Below are 27,713 nucleotides of genomic sequence, written 5' to 3'. Positions count from 1 at the left end.
CTCCCAAACTCATGAAAGATCTGTCACCGCCGGCAGTATCATATCGGCACTCAAATCAGCTGTTTTAATTCGTATTTTTCTTCCTCGGCAGTACAATAGCAAATCTTCATTAGGAGTCATCTTCCCTATAGCAGCCTATCCCTTTCATTTACGAGCTACAACCTACTGCCGACGTGACGAAGAAGATCAGAAGCCGCAACCTTAGGCCCAAGTTAGCCAACAAAGGGCTCTAAAGATTTGGTGGTGCTCGTGTCAGCGTTGGAGTCACTCGAGAGCACAAGAGAGCCATGCAAGAGGGCCCAAGCATTAATAAGAAACGTTTTGACGACTTTTTTGTTACTGCTTTCTCGACGTGCTATTGCGCTGGTATCCTCTCTTTTTAATACCGATTTCTACTTCTCAAGGTAATCAGCGTGGCGATGGGTATCGAGCTCTATAAGTTCCTGCCGTGACAGATGAACAGGAACGATGACAGTAGCGACTCCTCAGCGGTCTGATCGCGGGAAGACGACCACATATGCGAAGGTGACCTCATGCACGCCGTAAGGGTTCACGAAGCGCACGAGATGACTTCTATAGCTGCCAAAATGGCGTCCGAGGTGGCGTGCCTGGGCAAAATGGCGCATCTAGCGGCCAGTCACATACCACCACATTCCCTTACTCATGACATTTAACTTATGGCGAACATAGTTACAAAAATTTCTTCTAGGCGCTGACCAACTGTCTTGTTAATAAGTGCTGGCTCAGTTTTAATGCATTATTCTTTTTGCGGAAACTCAAGAACGATCGGCTTGCATATAGAAAGTGTTTGAGGCCCCTTTGCAGACAATTCGTAGTACTTCTAAGATTGAGGTAATGAAACTGCGGCGACTATATTGCTGCTGGTAGGCGAAACATGAAAGAAACAATAAGGAGAGAGTTCCATGAAATGTTTAGGAGCTAGCCTTTCGAATATCATCCAATCCACAAATAATCTCCCGAGTGTGTCTATTAATACAGTTGCCTTCAATGTCAGACCTAAAGTATTGCTACCTTGATCCGCATTTTGCTCAGTGCAGTGTACTTACGGGGACCGCAAAAGACGAGTTTTCGTCCTAATAAAATTAAAGGCTTGGCAATAATCGTATTTTTTATGCAACATAGCATCGGATTCTCATTTGAGCACCACGAGAGACGGACAACTCGCCACACTTCCCGGTTTAGGTGAGGCTCGCAGCATCGCTACCATTGCCGTGGCGGCTGCAGCTCCTGGCCCTCCACCTGCGCGCAACTTCTACGCTCTACGCCTCTACGATCTGCAATAATTGGCTTTTTTCACCTGTAAGTGCATATGCTTCTACCTCGCAGCGGCTGCCAGTGATTTCCGAGGTGCTGATCAAGGTCACCATCATGAGCCCACACCTACGGGAAAGTCCGGAGCCTGCGTTTTTCCCACCTTGTGTGGAAGAAAGTCCCCCCCCCCCCCCCCCCCCCCCCCGAGCATGTACCACCACAGCTTCCCGTTCTCGCTAAGCTGTGTTGTTGCTGTCTGCTGCAGTATTTCTTTAGTGTTCTCTCCAACTTTCTACTGACCTCCTCGCCGCGCTGGCTGCTTGCTAACCCCCTCACCCTGCTTTCTTATTCTTCAGCAGTGCACCACCAGGCCTATGCTGGCTTCCCAGCTGACGACAGCCTGCATGCTTGCCACCTGGAAGCTCTTGCCGCCCGTATGCCAGTGTAAACACGACGCGTCTGTTTACAGGCTTTCCGTCCACCGCGCACTCCTAGGGCTCTCCCATTTATCTCAGCGTACCATCATCTTTTAAACCGAAGCTGTTGTAGCCGCGCCACTGAGCTTAGCGCTACCGGATGCAGTGGGGCGCTGTTACGTATTCATGCTGCCGTTTTCGGCTGTTGCAATTACAGATCTCTTAGAGCGGACGACACGCGGAGCTCTTCGCGGCATGGCTGACGAAGTGGTAGCCGACATGACAGTAGATGGCAATCGTTGGGCATGCTTCCTATTTGCCAACGCCGGAGACCTTCTGGCGGTCTGCTACGACTGACGTCTAACAAGACTGCTCCTCCCGCCGCGCGCTGCGGCAGCGGCGGCCCTGAGTGCTGAATGGTGCTGGCTCGGAATATCAACCATTGTTCCCTGGACTAGCTAATCAACACGTTCCTAGGTAAACCAACGGTGCAACACGACTGTATATCTGCAGTGCCATTGCTACATCAACCTCTATATCTCTTTTGGGACAGGTTTCATTGGCGCTGGTCATAGCCTACGTCAGTTAGCCTGAGTTACTTCCCCATAGTATCCTCCTATCGCCCAATGGCTTTAAGCAATGCTTTCTAAGAAGATGTGGAGCGAGAATTCCACCTTCCGCACTTATGCAGTCACTATGAATTTTAAACGCGCAATAATGGCTTTACTCAAGGGTATCATCGACGAATTTAAAGTTTACCTCCACAAAGGGCTCTATAATTTTGAATTTAGAAGGTTTACATTAGCTTGCACAGACACCATACAGCTTTCTTGTGCCTCCTTGCTATCGCGTGCTTCAAGGCGTGGAGATCTAAGTGGGCTTATGAATTTCGATCTCCAGACCTGGTTTCTCTGATTATTTAAGAATGCTGCAGCCAGAATTATTGCAAATGGGCTTCCGTGAAGCAAAACATAATGATGAGCAACATCAAGCTTCGGGGAAGGCTTCATCGCTCTCAGTAGCCGAGGCGGAGAACTTAAGCTGATATAAGCAGGTGGAGGCGGTTGTTCCACATGTAATTACGCATTCATTTTAAAACATCCCGAAAAATGCGAACATAAATCAAATAAGCAAAACTGACAGGACTCAAAAGCACAGCGTTTATGAATACAATCTGAAAACATTATTAGTTCTCCTCGGTGACTCCCCTTTCTTATCCGAATTCATGATCATCATCAATATATCAGCTGGAATACCGTCTGCAGGGCGAAGACCTCTTAGATATTACTACAATTAACCCGGTCCTGTGCTACCTGTCCCCTTCATGGATCACTGCCTTGTCGTGGCGGAGGGGCTTGCGAAACTCGATGAAGTCGTGAGCTCTGCTGTGTAGGGCCACCCAAGATAGACAGGTCACGGCAGAGAGTTCTGACAAAATGTGATTCACTGGAGAAGGTAATGGTAACCCACTCCAGTATTTCCTGCCAAGAAAACCCTATGGCCAGTCACAATACCATTATCGATATGGCGCCAGAAGATGAGCCCCCCAGGTTGGAAGGCGTCCCACAAGTTACTGGGGATGAACAAAGGGCGATTCCTAGTAGCTCCAGGACGAATGAAGCGGCTGGGCTAAAGCCGAAAGGACGCTCAGTTGTGGATGTGTCGGGAAGCGACCGGAAAGTCCGATGTTGCAAGGAGATATATCACATAGCAACATGGAATGTAAGATCTATGACGCAAGGTAAACTGGATATCGTCAAGCGAGAAATGGGCAGATTGAACATTGATATCTTGGGTATCAGCGAGCTCAAGTGGACCGGAATGGGAGAATTTAACTCCGGCGACCATTATGTCTTTTAATGTGGGCACGAATCCAAGAGAAGGAAGGGGGTCGCTCTCATAGTAAACAGAAGAATGGGCAAAGCAGTGCTAGGGTACAACCCCAAAAACGACCGAATGATTTCACTTCGGATCCAAGGTCACCCTTTCAACATAACAATTATCCAAGTCTATGCACCGACCACTGCTGCTGAAGAAGCTGACGTTGAGATATTTTATGCGGACCTAAAATGCCTTTTAGACCGCACCCCATCATCAGACGTCGTTTTTCTCATAGGAGACTGGAATGCTAAGGTCGGGAGTGAAGAAATATCCGGAATTACAGGCAAGTTCGGTCTTGGTGAGCCAAATGAAGCTGGGCAGAGGCTAGTAGAGTTCTGTCAAGAAAACAACCTGACCATAGCGAATACTCATTTCCAACAGCACAAGAGGCGCCTGTACACATGGATTTCACCGGACGGTCTGTACAGGAATCAGATCGATTATATTATTTGCCGGCAGAGATGGAGAAGCGCTATACAAGCAGTAAAAACAAGGCCTGGGGCCGATTGTGGCACCGATCATCAGCTTCTTGTTGCCAAAATTAAGCTTCGATTGAGGAAAACGCAGAAAACTAGAAGGCCTTTCAGGTATGATCTGGATCAGATTCCATTAGAATATGCTGTGGAAGTGAGGAATCGATTTCAAGAATTAGATCTAGAAGACAAAGAGCCCGAAGAGATGTGGACTGATGTTCGTGATATAATACAAGAAGTTGCTACTAAGGTAGTTCCAAAGCAAAAGAAATGCAAAAAAAGCAAACTGGTTATCTGAAGAGGCTTTGCAAATAGCTGAGGAAAGGAGGATGGCAAAAGGTATGGGGGAAAGAGAAAGATACAAGGTTCTCAATGCGGATTTTCAGAAAGTAGCAAGGAGAGATAAGAATGCCTTCCTGAACATACAGTGCCAAGCAGTTGAGGACAACAGCCAATTAAGGAACACAAGAGCTCTGTATAAGACAATCGAAGATATCAAAGGAAGCTTCTGTGCTAAGCTGGGCGTCATTAAAGACAAACGAGGCAAGGACCTCACTGAAGCCTCAGAGATAAAGAAGAGGTGGCAGGAATACACAGAAGAACTGTACAAGAAGGACCCGGATGTGCAAACCCAACATAGGACGGTTGTATTTGCTGATCCCGAGCCGGGCATCCTGAAGAGTGAAGTTGAATGGGCCTTAGCCAGCCTTGCTAAGAACAAAGCTAGCGGAATTGATGGTATTCCAGCTGAGTTGCTTCAAAACCTCAACCACGACGCTGTTAACACACTGCATACATTATGTCAAAAGATTTGGACAACCCTGCAGTGGCCACAGGATTGGAGGAGGTCAGTTTACATCCCCATTCCAAAGAAAGGCAGTGCCAAAGATTGTTCCAACTACCGCACGATCGCGCTTATTTCGCATGCTAGCAAGGTGATGTTAAAAATCCTGCAAGGTAGGCTGCAGCAGTATGTGGATCGGGAGCTTCCGGACGTGCAAGCTGGGTTTCGCAAGGGCAGAGGAACTAGAGACCAAATTGCCAACCTTCGCTGGATCATGGAAAAAGCAAGAGAGTTCCAGAAACCCATTTACTTCTGCTTTATTGATTATGCGAAAGCGTTTGACTGCGTAGATCACAGCAGATTGTGGCAAGCTCTCCAAGAGATGGGAGTTCCAATTCACCTCATCTGTCTCCTCAGGAACCTTTATGAAGGGCAAGAGGCCACAGTCAGAACTGGGCATGGTCTTACTGATTGGTTTCCGATTGAGAAAGGGGTGAGGCAAGGCTGCATACTGTCGCCCAGCCTATTTAACCTATATGCAGAGTGCATCATGAGGAAGGCCGGTCTGGACGAGTCTTCAGCTGGAGTGAAGATTGCTGGAAAACGTATCAACAACCTTAGATGTGCGGATGATACCACTTTAATGGCAGAAAGTGAAGTGGAACTCAAGAGACTTCTGATGCGCGTACAAGAAGAGAGTGAGAAGTTTGGGCTTAAACTGAACATTAAAAAGACGAAGATCATGGCGTCTTGCCCTATCAAGTCCTGGAGCATCAATGGACAAGAAGTGGAAGCTGTGACAGATTTTTTGTTCTTGGGCGCCAAGATTACCTCGGAAGGAGACTGCAGCCATGAAATTAGGAGACGCCTGCTTCTGGGAAAGAGAGCAATGGTTAGCCTTGACCGCCTAGTAAAGAGCAGAGACATTAGTCTGCCAACCAAGATCCGTATAACCCGTGCTATGGTCTTTCCAGTTGTGATGTATGGATGCGAGAGTTGGACTGTGAAAAAGGCTGACCGCCGAAGAACTGACGCGTTTGAATTGTGGTGCTGGCGAAGACTCTTAAGAGTTCCTTGGACTGCCAGAAGATCAAATCAGTCGATATTGTCAACCATAAACCCTGACTGCTCATTGGAGGGTCAAATTCTAAAGTTAAAGCTCAGCTACTTTGGTCATCTGATGAGAAGAGAGGAGTCGCTGGAGAAAGATTTGATGTTGGGAAAGGTTGAGGGTCGCCGGAGAAGGGGTAGGCAGCGAACGCGATGGTTAGATGGCATTCTCGAGGCATTGCAGATGAAGCTATGTGATGTTAAGAAGATAGTGAGAGACCGGAAAGCGTGGCGTGACATGGTCCATAGGGTCACGAAGAGTCGGACACGACTGAACGCCTGAACTGAACTGAACTGTGCTACGTGTATTTACTTGACCACTGAAAACTTGATCTTATCCACCCGCCTAACTTTCTGCCACCGCCTGCTCCGTTTTCGTTTCCCCGTAATCCAATTTATTACCCTAAGCGGCCATCAGTTGTCCTCTCTTCGCACTACATGCCTTGCCCATGCCCATTTCATTTGCACCATCCTCGATTGCCTAATAAAACGTTTAGCAATCTTTTCTACTTTGTATTTACATTATTCATATGATCTTACACGTATATTAGAATCCACTAGTAAAGTACGACATTGTAAAAGGTAACTATTGGCCACGTTAAGCTCTGCTTTAACCAGCGGTACTAATTTGCCAGCGTGGCTAAAGGGTAGCATGTTTGAAGTTAGACCCATGCGTCCCTACTTCGATTCTGATTTTTGCTAACTACAATGTTTAGTGGCGTCGATCGCCACCGGCTTCCGCTCTGCGACGTCCCATATGCACAGATCAACCATTTGCCGGCCATCATCATCGGCCGGGCTACACCAACTATAAGGCAAATACACATCGCACGCTGCTCTAATTGTTCGAGATATCCACCAGCTACTTGTACTTCACTCGCCCAAAGTTCCTAGCGTTTTCTCTCCATCGAACTTCATACCTCCTTTTGCTACATTTGCCTTCCTTAGGAATTCAATTTTGTTACCGTTATCTACCTCTATTCTCGAACATCAATTATCTTTATATCGCACTGTATATATGACCCTTGGCCACTTCTTGAGTTCGGCTGTGATATCAATAACTCCTGTTACTGCTACCGTTCTGTTCTGCTTCTTAATATCAGACGTCATTTTCTGTCTTATAGCTCATTTGTGTTGTCCTCAATATAAGTGAACCGTTATCGCTAGCCTCCAACTTTCTGCCCTCTATAGGCAGGTTCAGGTAAGAGAAATCAGCTAACTACTTTCCCTTTGAGCTACGTTTTATAATTTGAATGAACTAGCATGATGCGCTGCATTCTTATTTCATTATTATAATTATTTCCATCCCGTAGCTCTAAAAGGAAGCTACTGCCTTTCAAATGGGCCCCTAGAAGCTGTACAACAGGGAACAAGAAAAACGATGGCAAAGGGGTTGATCGGGCGTTATGGCGGCTTGGGAAAACTGGGCGCATGCCTCTGTCGCAAGAACGTTGATGCAATTTTTAACACAATAAATATTCTGGGTATGGACCCTGATTTCAGAAGCGGAATATGGAGACAACAAATTTTTTATTTGGCACAGCTGTCTAAACATGTTCAAACTAACGTACATGAAAGCGCGACAGGGTGTGCTTCCAGTCTTTGGAACAGCCATTAGAGAGCCATCAGCTCGCGTCGCCATGGCCTAGTTTTTTCTTTCATACTGTTTATATATGTGCACCCATTCCTTTACCGCTTATTGGACCTTACTACCTATTGGTAGTTGCTATTCTCTCCCGGGTATGTTGATCATTAATTTAGTATACTGCACATTAATATCAGCCCAGCCGTCCTGCTTTGCTTGTCTAGATTTATCAGCGAGCAGCAAATTTCAGAGGCACTTTCATCTAACCTTATCTCAAATAGTTCTCAATCTGGGTATGAATACTTCCTGTAATAAAGCTGTGAATAGTATTATAAATATTGTGTATGCTCCAATAACATTTTGTCATGTGGAAATTTAATATCTCCTTTGCGGAGAACTACGGCTGCTTTAAAGTGCTATAAGTATATTTAAGAACTTTTATGTATGATTCCGTCACATCCTGACTGCCCAACACCTGCTTAGCTGCTAAGGGTGAAATGGTTTCCTGTAATCTATCAACTTAGTATATAACAGTTGTTTTAGCACCGTAACCTATCTCCTCATTCATAAAGTGGGTATCATCTATTGTAGAACAGGCTTTACGATATCCTGCCTAACCTCCCAGTTAATTGATGTTTGAAGTTGTCTGACTTAATAAGGTGTGTCTTTTGTAATATGTTCCAAGTAGCGCACTACAAACTAATTGGTCTCTAAATTTTGAACGCATTAACGTCTGCTTTATTACGATTTACTATATGTAGCCAACCATGTTACCTACAAAGTAGCGCCTGTCAGAAGCATGTTCAAAATTATTCCACCACGACATCTCTTCACGAAGGACTTGCTTTCCTCTGGTAACCTATTTTTCTTTACCGGCTTATACTGCTGAGCATTCTTTTCTAGCCCTCATTTTCCACTTTGTCCAACTCATGAAAACATATACTTTATTTTGCCTTCATAAACACTATACTTCTGTTTTGCAGTGGGGATCTTCCTTCTTCGAGTTTCTCTCCTCTTTTGCTATCTGTGTCATTGCACCTTGCCTGCTTCGCTACAATGTAAGTACTTTTTTGTTAAAATAAAGGGGGGGGGGCGGGGCATCCCGTTTTTCTGCTCCTTTCTACAAGTGGTGGAGAGAATATCCTTCACGGGCCAGTGCACGTGTCTTGCGTCGTTATTGCACACAATGCATCATGATCGGAAGATTGTTTATCAACACTGCGGGATAAATAATCTTCCCATCGCCAAAACACTGCTTTCATCTCATATGTGCTATAGTACCAAGTATTTTGTCTTCAGCCCTCCCATTTTTGTCACATAATCTTTGCTGAGGAGCTTCCTTCTCATCATCATTCAGTTTCATATTTCTCTCTTAAATTTGCAGAAAATATTGCATATCACCTTGATAAGCGTGTCCAGCCCTCCAATAAGACTGCACTTTTTATCGAATACCCCCACCCTATCTTTATTTCCAAGGACTGATATTCGGGATTTGCCACATTCACCATTAATACCAGTATTTGGTCTTTCGGTCAGTAGCGGCATATTATTCACCTGGCACGGCTTTTAAATCCATCTCGTCGTGTTATGTTAATCTCCCTGCCTTTCCTCTTCCGCCTTCTTTTCTCGATGTCTTTTTTTGGAGCAATTGTTGCGGTTTTCTGACTCTAGGCAAATTCATAGACAGAAACTTTACTCTATTAGCCGCTCCCACTCCCGTCGTAGTGCACAATTTCATTGAGGGTCTACAAGTGAAGTGAGGTACATGCTTCCAGCGTTAATGCCGACGGTCTGCTCTAATTTATCGATGAATTGCTTGGCTGTAAAATAGTGGAATGATATGAAACATCTTTCACGGCAGGGGTGATTTGAGTAAAATGAAATGAAATATAATAAAAGTAAGGTAACCGAGTATACTGAACCGCGACGGAAACATATAGAGGAACAGAGGTTCCTGCTTATCGCCGAAAAGCCATTTCATGACTCAAAGCCACAGTGAAGAGTGTGACATAGTAAAATGAAAGGTAGGCTGTAAGGACTTCCTCTACTGATTACTAGAAACTAAGCCAAGCTAACAAGCTGCCGTTTTTAGCAATCTCTATACCTTTGTTCAAATTGCCCATTTATTCAGCACTGGTAGATCACATTACAACTTTGTCAATTTTTAACTCACTTGCTTGGGCTGGGTGGTGGTCCGAACGAAGGAGGCAGCGGCAGGCTTGAATCCAGGCACATTCCGGTTCTCGGCGAGCTTACTTCTGGGAAGCAGTGACATCCTCGAGGGCAAACTCGATTTTTTGCAAATGGATTGCACTGAAATGTTTACAAAGTATGTAATCTTTTGCTAAGAGCACTGCCTCAGAAATAGAACATTCGTGCACTAATAGCAGCTTCATGTTGGCTGAGTACGCTCGACTGAGTGCTCTTACAATCAAATCGCTCTTAGTAGACATGAAATTGGGACAACTTGACAACAGCGCAGAAGACCAGACCTCAATTAAAATGAAAAAAAAGATGCTTATTTTTCTTTCATCTTCGAAAGCCACGATATTGCATTGTTAATCCTAAAAACGCTTGTATTGTCGCGCTTTTCTTTCCTTCTGCTCTAGTGTATTGATAGAAAATTCTACTGACTATTGCTTACTGCTGTAAGATGCAAATATATTGCGTAAATTTTCCCCGTCGGGGTGGAGCAGCAGTTAGGGCGCTCGACTACTGTGCCCAAGGAAGCCGGAATTCATCCCGGCCTCGGCGGCTGCGTTTTCATGGCGGCGAAACGGAGAGGCGTCCGTGTGCTGTGCGATATCAGTGCTTGTTAAAGAACCCCAGGCAGTCGAAATTTCCGGAGTCCTCCACTACGGCGTCTCATATAGCCTGAGTCACTTTGGGACGCTAAACTCCACAAACTAAACCGTATTGCCGAAGTGTATCAAAAGATCATCAGTGAAATAATAATAAAACTTTTCTCAGTTTTTGCAGCCCAAGTAAATAAAGGATGTTTGTATTCTTTTCTCATGTCAATAGATATATATATATATATATATATATATATATATATATATATATATATATATATATATATTTATATATATACATATATATATATATATATATATATATATATATATATATATATATATATATATTTATATATATACAAACGACATCATTGGTTTAACTCATCGAGAAAAACATAACAACCTAATCTATTCCCCAAGCTCTTTGTTAGCTGAAAGTCAGTTAGGTATTTTATTCTTCAGGGGCATTTACGTTTTCTAAAATTGCAAAATTACAAAGAAATAATGAGGAGGTGAGGCAACAGGGCGGCTATTTGGTTGGTGCTTCAATGTTTGCCGTCATTGTATGAGGTTATAACTCAGGTTATACTCAATATCTTCAAATGGCTCACGGTTTTTAGATGCTCTATTTTTGACAAAGATCCTTAAGCATACAGCCCCCTTGGGTATTGTACACCGATTACATGGCTGCTGTTTTATTTAATGTGTTAAATTATTAGGAAGTTAAGCTTCACCTTTAATGAGACGACAAGAAAGCCTTAAGGTTCCCCTCAATACGTCCTCCCTCGAATGGTCTTTCGCCTATATGCAATCTCCTACTCGCTAAACCCTTGACTGTTCTGTTCCGCAATTTTATCTTACATAGTTTGTAGCAAGAAATAATGAGCTACTCATTACTGCAAAGGAAAAGCCTAGATAGGTACGTGTAGAACACAGCTTATCAACCCTTATCACTATAAAGAGTTAGCGATCCGACATTATTTTTCAGTAAAGTCACACTGAGCAATAATATAAATTATAACTGAACCATTAAAAATTTCTCAAACCCTCAAACAAACAAGCAGGTAACTCGCACCTATTGCCTAAAATTGAGAAGGTTTTGACAGAAACAATGTTTACTAAAGACATTCTGGGAAGGCTGATTCTTTTTAAATATATAATGATGACGTAAACCCTGTCAATATTTTTATATCATCACCTGGCAGCCCTCCCGACTCGGCTTCTTTCGTTTATGCAGGACACATTTAACTTTGATGACCAGAGCTTAATTATGACTATGCCGACCTTTCAGATGACTGCATTCTTGTAACACTTCATTTTACGGCTCTCTACACCAACGTCTCTATCATTGCAGCTATCGACGCCCTCTCTCAAGCAAGAATTAAAACCCCCATCCTCATGTGTGAGAAGTTTATCGCTGCTTAACCCATTCATGACGTTAAATTATTTCGAGTTGGCTTCAACTTATTACCTACATATATTCAGAACCAGCATAGATACTCGATTCATGCTGATTGGGTTAATTATTCATGGCAGTCCTAGAATCCAAGATACTTAATTTATTCCCTGAAACACTACTCATAGTCTGGCCCTATAGTGACATCTTTGTGAAATGGAAGCGTAGAACGTAAAGGGACATATCGTTCATCTCTCAGTTTAATAGTTATAATGTCAGCAATAAATATATTTGGATGAGGAGGAGGAAACAACTTTGTTGAACACATTTATAAGTGTCAAGAATGTCCTGGGCAAGGTTCACCAAGGTCCACTGATCTTTCAGCTCGTCAGAGGCTAATCAAGCCCGCCACATTACAGGAAAGTGTGGGAAGTGAGCCGATTGAATTCCGACTGGGCGTGAAAACATGCAATGTTCTACGATTGCATAAAGTTAAAAACAATGTGGGCATGCGGGGAAATGTCTGATTGGGGCATAGAAACGATTGGGAAGGAGTCAGGAGTGTATTCAGTTGTATATGTCTAAGAATGCATATTTGCATGGCAGTAAGAAATATATCTGAAAGTTTACGAAGAGATTCTGTAATGTTGTCATAGTGAATGTGGATTTCTTTTTTGTAGCTAGATATAATTGTAAGTGTTCGCAGTTGATTCATTTTACTCGACAGCACGATGTCCGTTGCAAATAGAAAACTTAGAACATCCTGTTTACAGAAACCGAACAGATTGGAACAATACTCATATATCACCAGCCATCATCCAAGATCATCATCATCATCGACTTTGGCCGGCATATACCCCCTTCAGGGCAAATAAATCATCCATATTCTTCCATATAATCAGATGTGCTAGCTGCATCCATTTGACCACTGCGAGTTTCTTAACATCATCCGCCCACCTAGCTTTCTGCCTCCTCCTGCTATGCTTTCCTTGCTTCCCTTGTAATCCAATTTCTTACTCTAAGCGATTATCGGTTGTTCTCCCTGCGCCCTACGCACATGCCCATTTTTTCTTGATTTCCACTGATTGTCTATAACTCGAGGTGTTTTTCTGGCCCATTCTGGACGTTTTCCATCTCTTAAACTTACACCTAACATTTTTATTTCCATAGCCCTCTGCGTTGTCCTCAGTTTGAGTAGAACCCGTTTCGTGAGCCTCCATGTTTAAGCCCTATAGTTGAGTACAGATAACAGATAGCTGCTGTATACTTACCTCTTGAGCGACAGCGATACGCTGTTAGTCATATTCTGCGAATACATGCCAAATAGGCTCCATCTTTCTCCTAGTTATTTCCATTTCATGATCTGGATTTTCGGTTGCTATCTCTTTTAAGTAAACATATTCACCTACTACTTCCCGTGGTTCGCTACCTATTGTAAACCGGTATTCCTTCCCTAGGCTGTTGAACATTACTTTAGTATTCTGCATAGTATTCTGCACATACGGCTCGTCTACACCCTGATTTTGCATTGCCTGTATGACTGGCGATGTTTCTACTGAGCCAAATGCTTTTTCGTAATCAGATTAGCCCCAATTAGATAAGCGAGACTTTTTCTACACAAAGCCCAAATTTTCTTTGCATCGGCTCTAAAATTCTCCAAGTGGTTTCCTTGATGGCCAGATGTCGGAATATGTACTGAGTCAGCCCTTTTCACACCTATATGATGCGCAGATGGAAAAAGCAGGGGCAAGACCAAATTGGACTTGCCTGCTTGATCCCCGAAGGGGGCCCTCATGGGTGTTTTTTCAGTTGCCCACGCCCTACTAGCCCATACAGGCCGCAGGTGGGTCACGCAATGTGCGCTACTCGGAAATTCGTCCTATCAGGACCCGATGAAGCCAGCCCATATTGGGTTGACCCATTAAGCCTACATTCCTTGATGTGCGTAGCCAACCAATTTGGCTCATCTGGCGTAATTTGTACTTTTTTGGGCAGGCCCCTGTAGACGGGCAGTTTGAAGCGAAAAGCTTCGCTGCGCTAGTCGACACCACGCTTCGGTGAGCCCGCGTATGTGAGAGCCCGATTGGCGTCACGCACGGTGCAGGTGGCCGCCGCCTACTCCTTTGCAAGAAGGGAAAGGCGGAGTCTCTCTCACACTGCTATGTGGAAACATGAACCACGCCATAAGCGAAGGAAGGAAGGTGGGAGTGAATGTCGAAAGAGAAAAAGGGGAGTCTTAGTTGGAGGGCTATGGAGTGATTTCGACCACCTGGGTAAGTTTAACATACACTGGCATCTACAGCGCACGGTAAATATCCCCGTGGTGGATATTACTTCGTAGCCCTCCACTAAGACTCTCCTTTCTCTGTTTGCACTTTCATTCCCAAGCATCCACAAATTTTAGCCACAAAATTACAGCGCCGTGCTAGCCAAAAACATTACATTGAAATAAAAGTATTCACAAAGCGTCTTAAGCATGCCGCCGATACATACTACCGATAAAGAAGTGCTGCCACGGGAGTTGGCTGAAAAGGAAAGAAGAAACAAAAGGCTGAAAGATCAATGAGCGTCCGAGGCACCTGAAAACTCGAGAAGAACGTCCCGCTAAACAACGCAGCAAAGCGGAGTCTGAAACACCTAAAGCATAACCATTAGCTTAACCGTAAGCATATCCATAAGTTAAATCACAAGCATGTCCAAGTTAAACTGTAAGCAATCCATAGCCTAAATCATAAAACATAACCATAAGCATATCCATAGGCTAAAATCTTAAAGCATAACCATAAGCTAAACTATCAGCATCACCAAAGCTTTTTGCTTCGATATAACCAGGCTTAACCTTCGCTAAACCTCAGCCAATTTTTTTAATTGATATTTATTGCCTCAGGGCATCAGTAGGGTATGAGATGAAGGATGAATAAATGGTTAAATGAATGGAAAAAGGTTGGCTGATTTTACGAAATCCAGAAATGAGCGATGATGAGGTCCCTGCATCAAAGTGACATGTGAGGCAGGATTGGTTTCTGAAAGGCCAGCTATGCTCAAGTGCCGGATTCGTGTTGGTTTGAGTGCTGGGCAGTCCCACAAAAGTGGTGGATGTCGGCCTCAACATCTTCATTTTTACAGGTCGGGCACCGTGGCCGGGCATATAAGTGTTGGAAGTATGACCACGTATGGCCAATTTTTTTCTTCGCTAGCCCTACCAATTATGATGTAATCGGATGATTCAGGATCTAATGATGATTATGATGATTCATGATCCAAAAGATGTAAACACAATGGGGCTAGCCCTGAGATCGCTTTTGAAGGTTGATGTGGGCACTGTGTGGGCTTCTACAGCTCTACGTGCTCCCATCATGATTGACTTCACAAATATTATAATGCACTAATTTTTAAAAGCTAACCTTGTAGAAAGCAATCTCTACATTCATTTCCGTCATCATTGGTGGAATGTGGGAGCCTACCCTGGTTCAACAAACTGCTAACGCAGCCCCAGTATTAGCTCAGCGGTTTAGATTTGTAAAACGTTTATCTCGACAATTTGTATACGCAGAATGAGAGGATACAGACAAGCGCATGTGTTACAAACCACACTAAACTGCGGAGGGTCGAAAGTTGCGCACTGCAGCCGGATAAAGGGGAGCAATTTTTAAAATACATGGTCTCATATTTAACAGTGTAGGGAAGAGCAGGAGCCCTAAAATGTTGTTTGGAATTCTTTGCGTAAATATGCATGGAAGAAAATATCATGTCCTCAACAATGAAATTCTGAGCTGGTATAATCCGCATTAAGAACATGAAACCATGCATGCAAAAAAAAAAAATGATGGCATGCCGATGGTGTCAGTCCAACTTCGGCCAATGTGGGACCGATGTTCCTAAGTGTGGGCAGCCCCATTTAGGCTTAACGTGATTCTTCACCTTTTTATGGGCAGCCACAATTGGGCTTGGTGACAATTTGCCGCATATACCACGCATCATATAGCAGCTGCCCTCAAATACTGTACAAAAAACCCTTGCGGGAAATGTGTGGGCTTCTAAGTTTCCCAGCTCCAAAATAGCTGATAACGGATGTAAAGTGGTTGCATATGGGGCGACACAGCAGCGCTAGCAGTTGTTGTTTAGCAATGTGTCCAATTTTATAATGCGTTGCTCTCAAGTTGCGACAAGCGACTGGGGGTTCAGGCTGTGGATGCACACGCATTTCATCACCATTTAGTCTAGTGGAGGCATTTCCCGCCGAGATACGATATTTGTTTTGCACTTGTATACAAGTTGCCTAAACGGAAGTGTGCTTGAAGCATATGGGCACGCCCGTCTTATAACTCGGGTAATATCAATATGGATTATACAGCGGATTTTGTGGTATAGAGCACAATTCATGTTTCACCTGCCATCAAACGCTCTACAACAAACTCCTGCGGAAACCATGTGAGGACGCTAGTTTTCCATCATCGCATGCCTATGTGGGACCTCAAGCGGTTTTTCGGGGTTTCCGCCGCTTTGTTACAAGACGTGTTTTCAGCATTACGTCAACTATTACAATTAGGTTCCGCTCAAGTCGCCGAGATGGGACCAATGGGCCCCGCGCGTGGACGCGCCCGCTTTCCAGCCCCGCCGCGACAATATTGTCACGTCCTAGCCAGAGGACGGGACGATGAAAGCAACCGCAGGTTAGCAGGGTGGGAGCAGGAACCAGCGCGATGGTGGGGACACCCAGAACACCGAAACCATCACCCGCATCAGCGTCTTCTTTCTTCATGGAACACTCGCATTTCCTTTTATTCGGCTACACTACCTCCCTCCGAAAGGAAGCATCGCCCTAATGCTAAACACAAGATTAATTAACCGCCGCGCAGAAGCACACACAGTCTCGGAACGTTTGCTATAGCAGAAGGAAGGGTTCTCGGTGATCACTGGTAATACGGCTAAAGGCGCACTACGTGCACAATGTAAGGACGCGAGGAACGGTGTGACGACGGTTGCGTTACGCAGGGAAGCACCTCGTAATTAAGTTCACCGACACGACGAACAACTGTGTACGGTCCGAAATACCGCTTCATAAGTTTTTCAGAACACCCTCGACGGCGAACCGGTGCCAACACCTACACCTTGTCTCCGGGACGGAAATTGACATCACGTCTCCGGAGGTTGTAGTAACGAGCATCGGTACGCTGTTACTGTTATATGTGGAGTCTGGCCAGTTGCCGAGCCTCCTTTGCGCGTTCGCATACTAGCCATGCATCATCGGCTACGTCGTCTGGCGGTGCGTGAGGCAGCATAGCGTCAAGCATGGTGGTGACTTGGATTCCATGCACCAACCAGAAGAAGGACATAGGGTGGCCTCCTGGACTGCGGTATTATAAGCGAACATGACATAAGGCAGTACCTCTACCCAGTTCCGATGGTTGACGTCCACGTATATGACGATCATTTTGGCTATAGTTCTGTTTGAGGATGATAAGCTGTTGTTCCGGGATGGCTGGTGCAGCTAGGGCGCAAGATCTCCTGAGTGAGTTGCGCCACAAAAGCGGCGCCAGGGTCAGTAATCAGCACCGCTGGGGCACTGTGCCGGAGGACAATACTTTCGATGAAAAATTTGGCTGCCTCAGCAGCCGTTCCCGACGGTAGTGCGCGGGACTCCGCGTAGCGTGTTAGATATTCCGTGGCTGTGATAGTGTGCTTGTTGCCTGATTGCGACGTCGGAAATGGGCCCACAAAATCCATTCCCATCGTATGAAATGACGCACTCGGTGGTTCGATTGGCTGGAGAAGACCCGCCGGTCGCGTAGGAGGTGTTTTTCGCCTTTGGCACTCGCAACAGGTTTTTGTATATTGACGCACGTACTTTGCGAGTTTCGGCCAGAAATATTTTTCTCGAATACGCGAAAGTGTTCTGGTGTAGCCTAGATAACCAGCGGTAGGATCGTCACGGCACGCTTCAATGACTTCACTGTGCAGGTCTTCCGGCACGACAAGAAACCACGATCTCTGGCTGCTGCCGAAATTCTTCTTGTACAAGACACCATTCTGGGTTTAAATGCGAAGAGAATAGGCAGAAAATCCCGAGGTACCGCATCTTCGTCTCCTGCCAGATGCGCTATCACTTGACGAAGCTGTGGATTCTGTCATTGCCAATCGGTCATATCGTCAGGATTCAAGGCCCCATGGAAGCTGCCTTCCTCATCTGCGCCTTCTGGCGATTGTCCCACGGGTGCCCGAGAGATCATGATGTTTTCTTCGGATTTATGCACGACCGTGACTTCTTACTCCTGTAGCCGAAGGCTCCACCTTGCAAGCCGGCCCGCGGGATCCTTAAGATTTACCAGCCAGCAGCACGAACGATGGTCGGTGACCACACGAAACGGGCGGCCGTACAGATAAGGCCGAAAGTTGGTTATGGCTGAGATGATGGCGAGGCATTCTTTTTCTGTTGTCGAGTAATTGACTTCCGCGTTGGAAACAGTTCGGCTGGCGTACGCAATAACCCGCTCAGTGCCATCCTGGAATTGTACAAGCACTGCCCCTAGTCCTTTGCTGCTGGCGTCCGTGTGGAGTTCAGTGTCGGCATTTTGATCGAAGTGGCCTAATCTAGGAGGTGACTAAAGAGTTTGCTTTAGTTTTCTGAATGATAACTTTTGCATGCTACCTTTTGTAAGCGTTATAATCGACGCTCACACGGTCACTGCACTCGTTGACACTGGTGCCGATTACTCGGTATTCAGTGGAAGGTTATGTCGCCGACAGTGACCACCCAGTGGGATGGGCCTCCGATACAAACCGCAGGAGGTCACCTCATAATGCCTGTAGCATAATGCACCGCCCGCATCGAAATTCACGGTGAGACGTGCCACACCACATTTTTGATCATATAGAATTGCTCCAAGATTGTTATTCTAGGAATGGACTTTCTCCGTGAATATGGTGCAGTAATCGATGTAGGGCAGAATAAGTGGACCCTCCGAGCCCGTTCTCCATCGCCAAGATTTCGTACAGCCACCCCAGTTGCGCTTAAAGTAGATGCCGAACATGTGAACTTGCCACTGCTCTCGACAGTATTCCTACCTGTTCGAGCCGAGACCGCGGCATGTGGCGAGGGCCTCCTGGAAAGAAATATACAAATGTTGCTATCAAAGGTAATTGGTGTTGCGAGAGGAATAGCCGATGTCCAGGAAGGATGTGCCAACATCTTCGTGATGAACTTTAGGAACGAGTCGCAGCACGTGACAAAAAAGGCATTTTTAGCCCATATAGAAGAGATAAGCGGCGCTAGCGGGACTGTTGTAATTCCTGAGTAGGGATATATCCCAGAACAGCACGAAGAAATTCCTTTGGAACTGGACATCGAGAAAAACCTTGAGCCCGTCCCAGACAAGCCAACTACTAGAACTTTGGTATCGTTACCGCGGGAGTTTTTCAACGACATCCAGGGTTCGCCAGAGGACCGTCGCGAAACAGAATTATTGTCGATGGTGCAGCCCACCCGATTCGCCAACCACCGCACCGTGCCGAGTTTCCCAGAAGGAAAGAGAAGAAATGCAGGAACAAGTGCGGGAAATGCTACATGACGATGTCATCCAGCCTTCAAACAGACCTGGGCCGCACCTGTTGTGCTGGTAAAGAAAAAAGACGGAACTCCTCTTTTTCGGCTACAGTATGATGCGTCTGTGCATTTGTGCTGGGTACCCCATCTCACTTGAGGGAATAGTCCTGCACAGAGGCGACATTTAGGTTGCACCTGCCCTCAAGTTCCCTACAATTAAGAGACATTTGTGGGTCGTATGCGGACATGCCTGCTTTTCCATGCCAAAATCGATATGGTGCGGACAGCGGGTTTTCGCGGGCAGCTTCAGATGGGCTTGTCAAGGCATTTTCTGCATAGAGCCCACGTCCATGTTGCGCCTGCCTAAAAATAAATACATGGGACCACGGCGGGTAACATGTGGACACGCCGGATTTTCATTCACACCACAAAATATGAGGACCTAAACTGGGTTTGTTCACGCGGCTTAACTTGGGCTAACACGACATTTTACCATGGAACACATATTAAGGCTGGATCTGCCATCAAGTACCCGACAAGGAACCGATGCGATCTAGGTCCTAAAGTGTGGTGAGCCCTGGCACAACTGATGCCCATATGGAAGCCACATAGGGTCAAGAAAGGCAAGCCCCATTTCTGCTGCCTCACATATGGCCCATGGTGGCGCCAACATATATGTTAGAATGCTCGCACGAGCCTCATCACTCCCAGCGGGGCCCACAGGGGCTGCCCGTTGCGTGCTACTTGGTATAGTTAACGGTGTTCGATGAACAGTATGCTAGCCACTCTTCGCTGCGCTCACTTGAGCGGTGCTAAGGACACTTCGCGAAAAGGCACCAAAAAATAAAGATCTAGAAGATTGTAATTGCACGGCCGCTCAATGGAAGCGCATTTGATGCGGCCCGTCACTACAGTGACTAGACACTGTACCGTCACGTCGCGCCTCAATGGCTGGGGAAGCGCGTATTGGGAGAAGTTACAGTTTCTGCCATCATTCTCCGCGGGGGCTCCACCACTCCATGACGAAGCGCCGCCGGCACAGACGAGCAGACGACGCGGAATGAACGCGCTCGCTGTGTTGGCGCGTGTTTTCCTTTTGACTACTCAGCATAACTGCGTGATTCTGATAGTTCTGCATGCGTGTCATCGGTGCCTGTGTCAATAGCGTCCTAAGCGTATGCAGCACATGTCAGGCAATGCTGTGTGCCGCTTTGCACCACGAAAGCAAGAAAAGATTGGTTACCATGAGTTCAAGTGCAATTCATAACGTCGAGCAGCATGACAGAAAAACACATCTCGGGAGGGCTTGGACAGAAAAGAAAGTCGGTGGGAGCTGAGTGACAAGTCACTGGTATACTCACTGCACTTCACACATGACGAGAACAGGAAGAACAAAAAACTGAAGATCCTGCTTCCTTCAGCCGTCTCTCCGTGTTCTAGAACTGCCCACATTATAAGTTAAGTTACTCGCGGGATCATGTTGAGCCAAACAACCTCGAAAAAATGAATGTGCGCAGGCCAATAGATATTTTTTCCTCACTTGTTATAGCTACACTTCATTTCCTCCTTGGCAACCCTCCGTGTCATCCTGAAGCATGTGTGTTTAAAGCTAGCTCTGCCACGATTACTTTTATTACAATGACACCAAGTGGTATGCCTTGCCCAACATTGTATAAGTGAAGCCACGGAGACACCAAGAGGAGCCGCTCTATTTGTCAGATGACGAGTGGCTCTCTTGGTTAGAGTTGGACTTTGCCATATCGAAGACATTCAGGTCTAACGAGACACCTCGCAGCAATGGCTAACCAGACGTACGAAGCAACAATCATGACAACCAGATCCACAGTGGCGCAAACTAAGTACCTTCTTGATCACATCAAGTATCAAAGGAAGACGAAGCTGAAGAAACCGTTTAGAAGACGTGTCGCTGAGCACCGTGGCTACATCGTGTCCAGTAAGATTTCGAACTACGTCTGCAGTCCGCGCCCACACAGCGGCCATCAAACTCTTGAAGAAGAGCATAAAGGCCAAACAACCCGTGCGTGGCAAGAAGATCGTCAAGGACACAGCCCTCCGGGTAGACGCTGCAGAATGCCGACGCGGCCTTGCTGCTAGGCCTACTGGGGCTCCGCGGAGCCGCAGCTCTGATAATATGGCAAGAATGGGGACGCCAATGGACCCTCCGGTAGTCGCTGTGACTTCTGCAAGCAAAACGGCAGGCTGCGGTAACGAGCCTTTACCTGGAGCTAGCACTTGGCCACAGAGCAACGTAGACATTACTTCGAATACGAGGACAACGCTCGGGCCGCTACCCGAGCTAAACGATACACATCAGGCTATGGATGTGCAACAGGAAGTCGTCACTAACGCTTCTCAACGGACACCCCGGCTGGTCAAACTACCTGGGCCACCAGTCAACACACCACCGTCAAAGAAGGTAAGGGCCGCCCCTGATAAGCTAGCATCTGCTTATCCAACATCAGCCTTGCAGAAATCCTTCAGAGTGCATATCAGACCTACAGTGCAGTTTGACATCACTAAGATACCCACCAGAACAATGCAGAGAGTAATAGACGCAGCGCTTGGTACCACAGGTTACCAGGGGTTTGTAAGCCACAGGGCATGTAATACTGTCACAGTACATTTAGCCACCATTGAGGATGCACGCAAAATGACCACAGTAACACAGATTCCAATCACGACAGAGGAGTATCTTCCTGTCCAGACGTATTTTGCGTCAGGTCCAAATACTCAGTGATGTGTCCTCTATGACCTAGACCTACAAGATTCCCCGGAGCCGGTGGCCAGAGACCTAATATCAGGAACACATACTGTGTTAGCCGCACGTCGTATGGGGAACAGAGGCACTTTTCTCATCACATTACAGGGACCACATACTCTTCCGGACAGATTTTACTACAACGGCCGCATAGTGCGACTTAAAACGTACAAACCTAGACCGGCTCACTGTTACAGGTGCTACAGAGAAGGCCATATGCAGAAATTTTGTCCATATGGAGTTAACCCCGAATACATAACTGAATCTGGAGAAGCGAAAATCAAATGCGGCCTATGCAAACCTGATGATCAAGATATCACTTATCTCAGTGTCCGACAAAAAAGCGAAAGCTTGAGTTAGCAAGGGCTGGACGTCATAAACAATATGCACCGCTAATGGTTAAAAACAGATTTGCAACTCTGGCCGAACAGCTGTTTGATGACCCGCTAGAAGAAGAAGAGCCTGTTGAGGTGGTTGCACAGAACAGTGCATCTTTTGCTTCTACGCTAAAACATGGACGACGCACAAAACGGAGCACAGTGGCATTCACTGCTGATGATTTTCCGGACCTTAAAGACTGCACAGGCCAGCAGGATGCAATAGAAAAAGAAATTGCGATGCTTTCAGCACAAATTGCACAGCTGCGACAAAAGAAAGCACATATAGCCCAACGACGAAAGGAGAGCTCAGAAAAACAAAGAAACGCTTGCAGGCAGTACGACAGCAAGGTTAGTGGATGCTCTGAATTGTAAACCTGCCGATAACATACCTATTTGGAAGGCGGTACTGGACACACTTACGCAACTGACACCTCGTTCAGAGCAGCTTACATCATGGATAGAAGTAGCCGAAACAAGTGGCAACAGATTACACAATGGGACTGCAGAGGGCTCTGTAATAAAGTTGGGGAAATAAATGCTAAATTATTGTACGGCAAGCTACATTCATGGGCGTTCTTGATACAGGAGCACAATAGGTTATATACAATAACAGGATATATAGGGTACCAGTGTCCTTCTTCATGATAAACGAGCAAGAGCAGAAGCCGAAACACCAGGAAAAGCTGCAGTTTATATTAGGGCCAACATTCCCCAAACGCCACTTGACTTGATCAAGTGGTGCAACACTCAGCAGGAAGTAGTTGCTGTACACACGCGTCCGAACAAAACGCCCCTTATATTAGTGTCCGTTTACGCTCGGCCAAGAAACACAGTACTTAATCTTGGATGGGTTAAGCATATTCGCCATTCATACCCTGGAATTGCGATACTAATCGGTGGAGATTTTAACGCTCCGCACACCGTATGGGGATATGATTACGATTCTAAAAGGGGTGATCAAGTTCATACTGGCTTCACAGAAATGGAATTTACACTGCTAAATCATCCAGGAGTCGCAACACTACCTGCAACACCAACACGCTCACCTGACTTGTCGTGGTGGAAGGGCCCTGGTGCACCACAATGGCAGGCGGAATTAGATGCGTGGGGTAGTGACCATGTCCCCATTAGTATTGGTCTTAATTTGGGACATATGAATAAAATTGGAAAGAAAGCGTCTGTTACACATTGGGATGGTGTACGGCAGGATACTCGAACGCATTCAGTTAGCCCGAATACTCTCGTTACCACCCTTCAAACGGTACTCAAGGATCACACCATTACAACTACAGTGAACGAAGATCAGCCAACTCCCGACCTGCACCTACTAAAACTTTGGGCATGCCGAAACCGGGCCGAGATACAGGCTGGTCGCCATCCTGAAGACGTGCAAAGAAGAATTGAGTTAAACAGAGTGACGGCACAGGCACGCCGATATAAACAACAGCTGGCTCATAGAAGATGGGATGAGTGGTGCAGTCGTTTGGGCTCGGGAACGACTAACAAGGCCCTCTAGAGGACTTTCCATGGCATGGAAAAGAGGCAGCAGGTTAAAGATCATGCAGAAAGTATTAGACTCGCATTACAGCTTACACCAGAGGAGTTTGTAGATCAGGCTACTGCCCTTTTCTTCCCGAACCGCGCGCATTATCCGGCGCCTTCACCGACAGTGGATGCGGTTGATAAAACAGGAATAACATTACCATTTACCAAATTGGAGTTATTGGCTCCTATAGAAGAAGCGAATGGTAAAACTGCGCCTAGACATGAAGATATTCCTTATGAAGTATTCAAGAATTTAGAAGGAGCCGCAGTTGACGGCTTGTTGGATGTCGTAAATGAGGTATGGCAAGGAGGAGACATTCCACTCGGCTGGAAACACTCGGTGGTGGTAACAATACCAAAGGCTGGGAAACCTCCCACAAGTCTAGAATCTTTGCGGCCTATCTCGCTAACACCCACAATTTGCAAAATCTATGAAAAGATGATAGCCACCCGCCTGTCATGGTGGTTGGAAAGTAATAAAAAATACCATGCTCGACAAATTGGGTTCCGAACAAACCTTGGGACAGAAAATGGACTGGCTGTGCTCGCTGAAGAGGTCATACACGTGTCGCCTTATAGCCACCTAGTGCGCACTGTAGGGGCTACCGACATGGCGAAGGCATACGACAACGTGTTACATGCCAAGATTCTTAGCAACATGGAATGTATGGGCATTCCCTTGCAGGTCATAAAAGCAGTACATAATCTGCTTAAGGACAGGACGTTTTCTATCCGGATAAAAGGAAAACAAATTGGCAATTACACCTCGAACAGAGGCGTGCCACAAGGGTCAGTGTTAGCACCTTTATTATTTAATATCGCACTGATCCCATTGGCGTGGAAATTAGCTAAAATACCAGAAGTGGGGTTCATGATATAAGAGGATGATGTCACGATTTGGTCTGTTCATAAACAAATTGAGAGACAGAATCGGCATCTGCAAGAGGCTTTAAATACCATAAATGAGTACGTGCAAAGTGCAGGCCTGGAATTATCACCTCAAATGTCCAGTTACATTCATGTTGCCAACAAGAATGGAAGAAAACAATTGGCAGCGCAAAGAGTCTCCCTAAAGATTGGAAATCAGGCATTGGAAGAGGTGGACGAGTTGAGAGTTCTTGGCCTAGAAATTCACAAATCCGGCAAAGAAAAACAATGGCTTCATAAGGTGAAAAAAGTAGCTGCGACTTCCTTAAACTTGATAAAACGCATTTCGTCTAGGGGAGGAGGAGCTCGAGCGGACATGGCAAGACGTCTTGTACAATCAGTGTTACAGCCGAGGACACTATACCAGGCCAAATTCCAAAGACTCACGAGGCGGAAATGGGCGAAATTGGAAACAATAAATAGAAACGCAATGCGCACTATCAGGGCCTTACCAAAACTTACCCCTATCCCTATTCTCCAAGAGTTTGCACAGATAAATACGTTGACAGAATGAACTGAACAACGAGAGGCAACAAGGGATATGAAGCGAAAGTACATTACGCTCATAGCATCCTTGTACAACGAAGTGGCAGTTGGAACACCACCAATGGCTGACTCCCCTCCGTGGGAATTCACTACTATCACGACAAACAAGACCACTCGGTTTCGTCGCAAAGAAAAGCTGGCATCTCGACCTCTGGTTGATGCACTTCCAGGTACCTTAATTGCATATACGGACGCATCAATTATAGAAAATGGCGGTACAACAGCAGCTACAGATCCAACACACAGCGAACTAAAGGTACATAAAGAATATCTTTTAGAATACCCGGACCCGCTTGTGATGGAATATGCAATCCGCGATGCTATGGAGGCCATAAATAAAATAGATTCGATAACAGAAGCCCACATCTATACAGACTCCTTGGCCGCCATAAAACAACTGAAGAAAGTGACGAAGACGCTATGTGTTACCCAGGAAATCCACGCACTCAATAAAAAAACAAAGATAAGCATCCAGATACATTGGACACAAGACAATGCTGAGAACGCCGAGCAGAGAAAAGTTGACCACCTCACACACGAAGTTCCACACACTAATGCGCCCCCCACCAGGCTCCCTTTCGATGCCCGCTCCGCTGTTTCCATTTTAGCATCCTCTTTAAGGAAAAGTACACGTGCCCTCATTCCCCCGTGTACATTCCCACTCCCTCGTAACTTAACGAAATTGGAGGAGGTTTCCCTTAGAAGGATAAGAGCTGGGGCGGCCCTTACCCCGTCGGTAAAATGCCGATGGGAATCGCAAGCTGACATCGGACCAACCACATGCCCAAAGTGTTCCACACCAGCTGCAGAAGTGGATGTTCGCCACCTGCTATGGACTTGTGCTGGGACAAGGGAATCAAGGACACAGATTCTGCGCGAAGTGGGTCTAACCACAACAAGGGAAGAGGACTTTTCTAAATGGCTCACCGACAACGCTAAGAGCGGGAGCCTGCTCCGGTTCCTCACGGAAGACCATTTACATGAGTTTATATAATATGCCTTATGGCAAGTTTGAGTACAAAAAAGAAGTGTCTTACATCAATGTCTTCTGTGTGCCTTACTAGTGCATTGCATTTACCCGAATCTTATTTTTAGCTTCCGATACGACCTAAAGCAGGCCCTCAACAGCGGGCCTACAGTATTCCCTTTTTAGCAGCCTAAGGCAATTCAAAGACGGGAACGACAGAGTTGACGCAATGGCTGCAGTTTTCACCTCGGAGACCATACTGAAGGTGCCACTAGCGAAAAAAAAATCGAGTGAGATTATACACTGTTTGCCATGCTTTCTGCAGGTTGGAATCTTGCAAGCGAAAGTCTGCAAATACACTTATCAACAATTAGGCAGCTATAAAACTTGGCATTTGTGATTATGAAAGTCGTACCTTGCCAACTGCCATCACATCTGCTGCGAGAGAGTTTTCGAGTCAGCTTGGATTCATTCATGTGTGGTGTGAACCAGCAACTGACATAGAGTTAGCACCAAATGCATTCTTGGCTGGTTACCTTGCACGTTCATTTGAAGAGAAAGTATGAATATTTTTATAGCATTTCATGAAACATTTTTATTTATTCTGTTTTCAGTCCCTGCCCGTGTCTTCATAATTTGTATAATACCAAAGTTTAAATATATTTTAGGGCTTACTTTACAGTGTCTATACCTTACTTTATTAAATAATTCCCCATCCTTTTATTAACTTTGTGCCTTGTGATTCCTGCAAATCCCTTGACTTATCAACGCCTAAGGTGTATGAAAATTACCATGCACTACTAAGGTGATGAAGTGCCCGGAGGTCAGAAGAATCAGCAAGTTATGCAACATGCTGGTTTCATCCCTTCTACCCGATTTTGTGCAATTTCCGGAATTGATTTGCGAGAGAGAAACCGCAGTCACACTAAGGACCTAATCAAACTAATGCGACCACTGCTGACCAACTTAACAGGCAACTTCAATCTGACAGCGGAAAAAATCACGCTTGCGCATAAACCTTTTTTGAGGAAAGTTCTTCGCTTGTAAAATAAGCTTGCGTGTCTTCTGTGCGTCACGCGGCTTCATAATCAAACGAAAAAAAATTGCCTGAGCTTGTGGGCGTGTCGTTAAACTGGCTGTCTTGTGTTGTTTTTTTAACAACAGTTTGTGTAAGCTAGTATGTTTGGGTGGTGGTACGCACTTCAACATTATTTCCAGTGAAAACGGAGGAACAGGCTGGACAATAATGTTCTCACGCTACGTCCTGAATTGTAAGTTTCCAGAAAAGTGCACGCTGAATAAATAGGCCCA

At 45.7% G+C, this 27,713-nt stretch overlaps 1 protein-coding gene across 3 annotated transcripts in view; it reads right to left on the bottom strand.

The window, feature by feature from the left end:
- The window catches only part of LOC146174445 (uncharacterized), a 93,199-nt gene that overhangs the window by 49,965 nt on the left and 15,521 nt on the right, over nucleotides 1–27,713 (bottom strand). Inside the window, exon 3 of one of the 3 annotated variants that reach the window (XM_084584737.1) lies at nucleotides 9,695–9,834. The exons of the other annotated variants lie outside the window; for them this stretch is intronic. Within the exon in view, the coding sequence (XP_084440863.1) occupies nucleotides 9,695–9,834 (140 nt within the window). The remainder of the gene's footprint in view (nucleotides 1–9,694; nucleotides 9,835–27,713) is intronic. 3 annotated transcript variants of the gene reach the window in all.

Source organism: Amblyomma maculatum, chromosome 11 (genome assembly GCF_055883805.1).
Source record: "Amblyomma maculatum isolate TAMU_Amacu chromosome 11, ASM5588380v1, whole genome shotgun sequence".
NCBI lineage: Eukaryota > Metazoa > Arthropoda > Arachnida > Ixodida > Ixodidae > Amblyomma > Amblyomma maculatum.
This window is presented reverse-complemented; position numbering and strand designations above follow the sequence as displayed.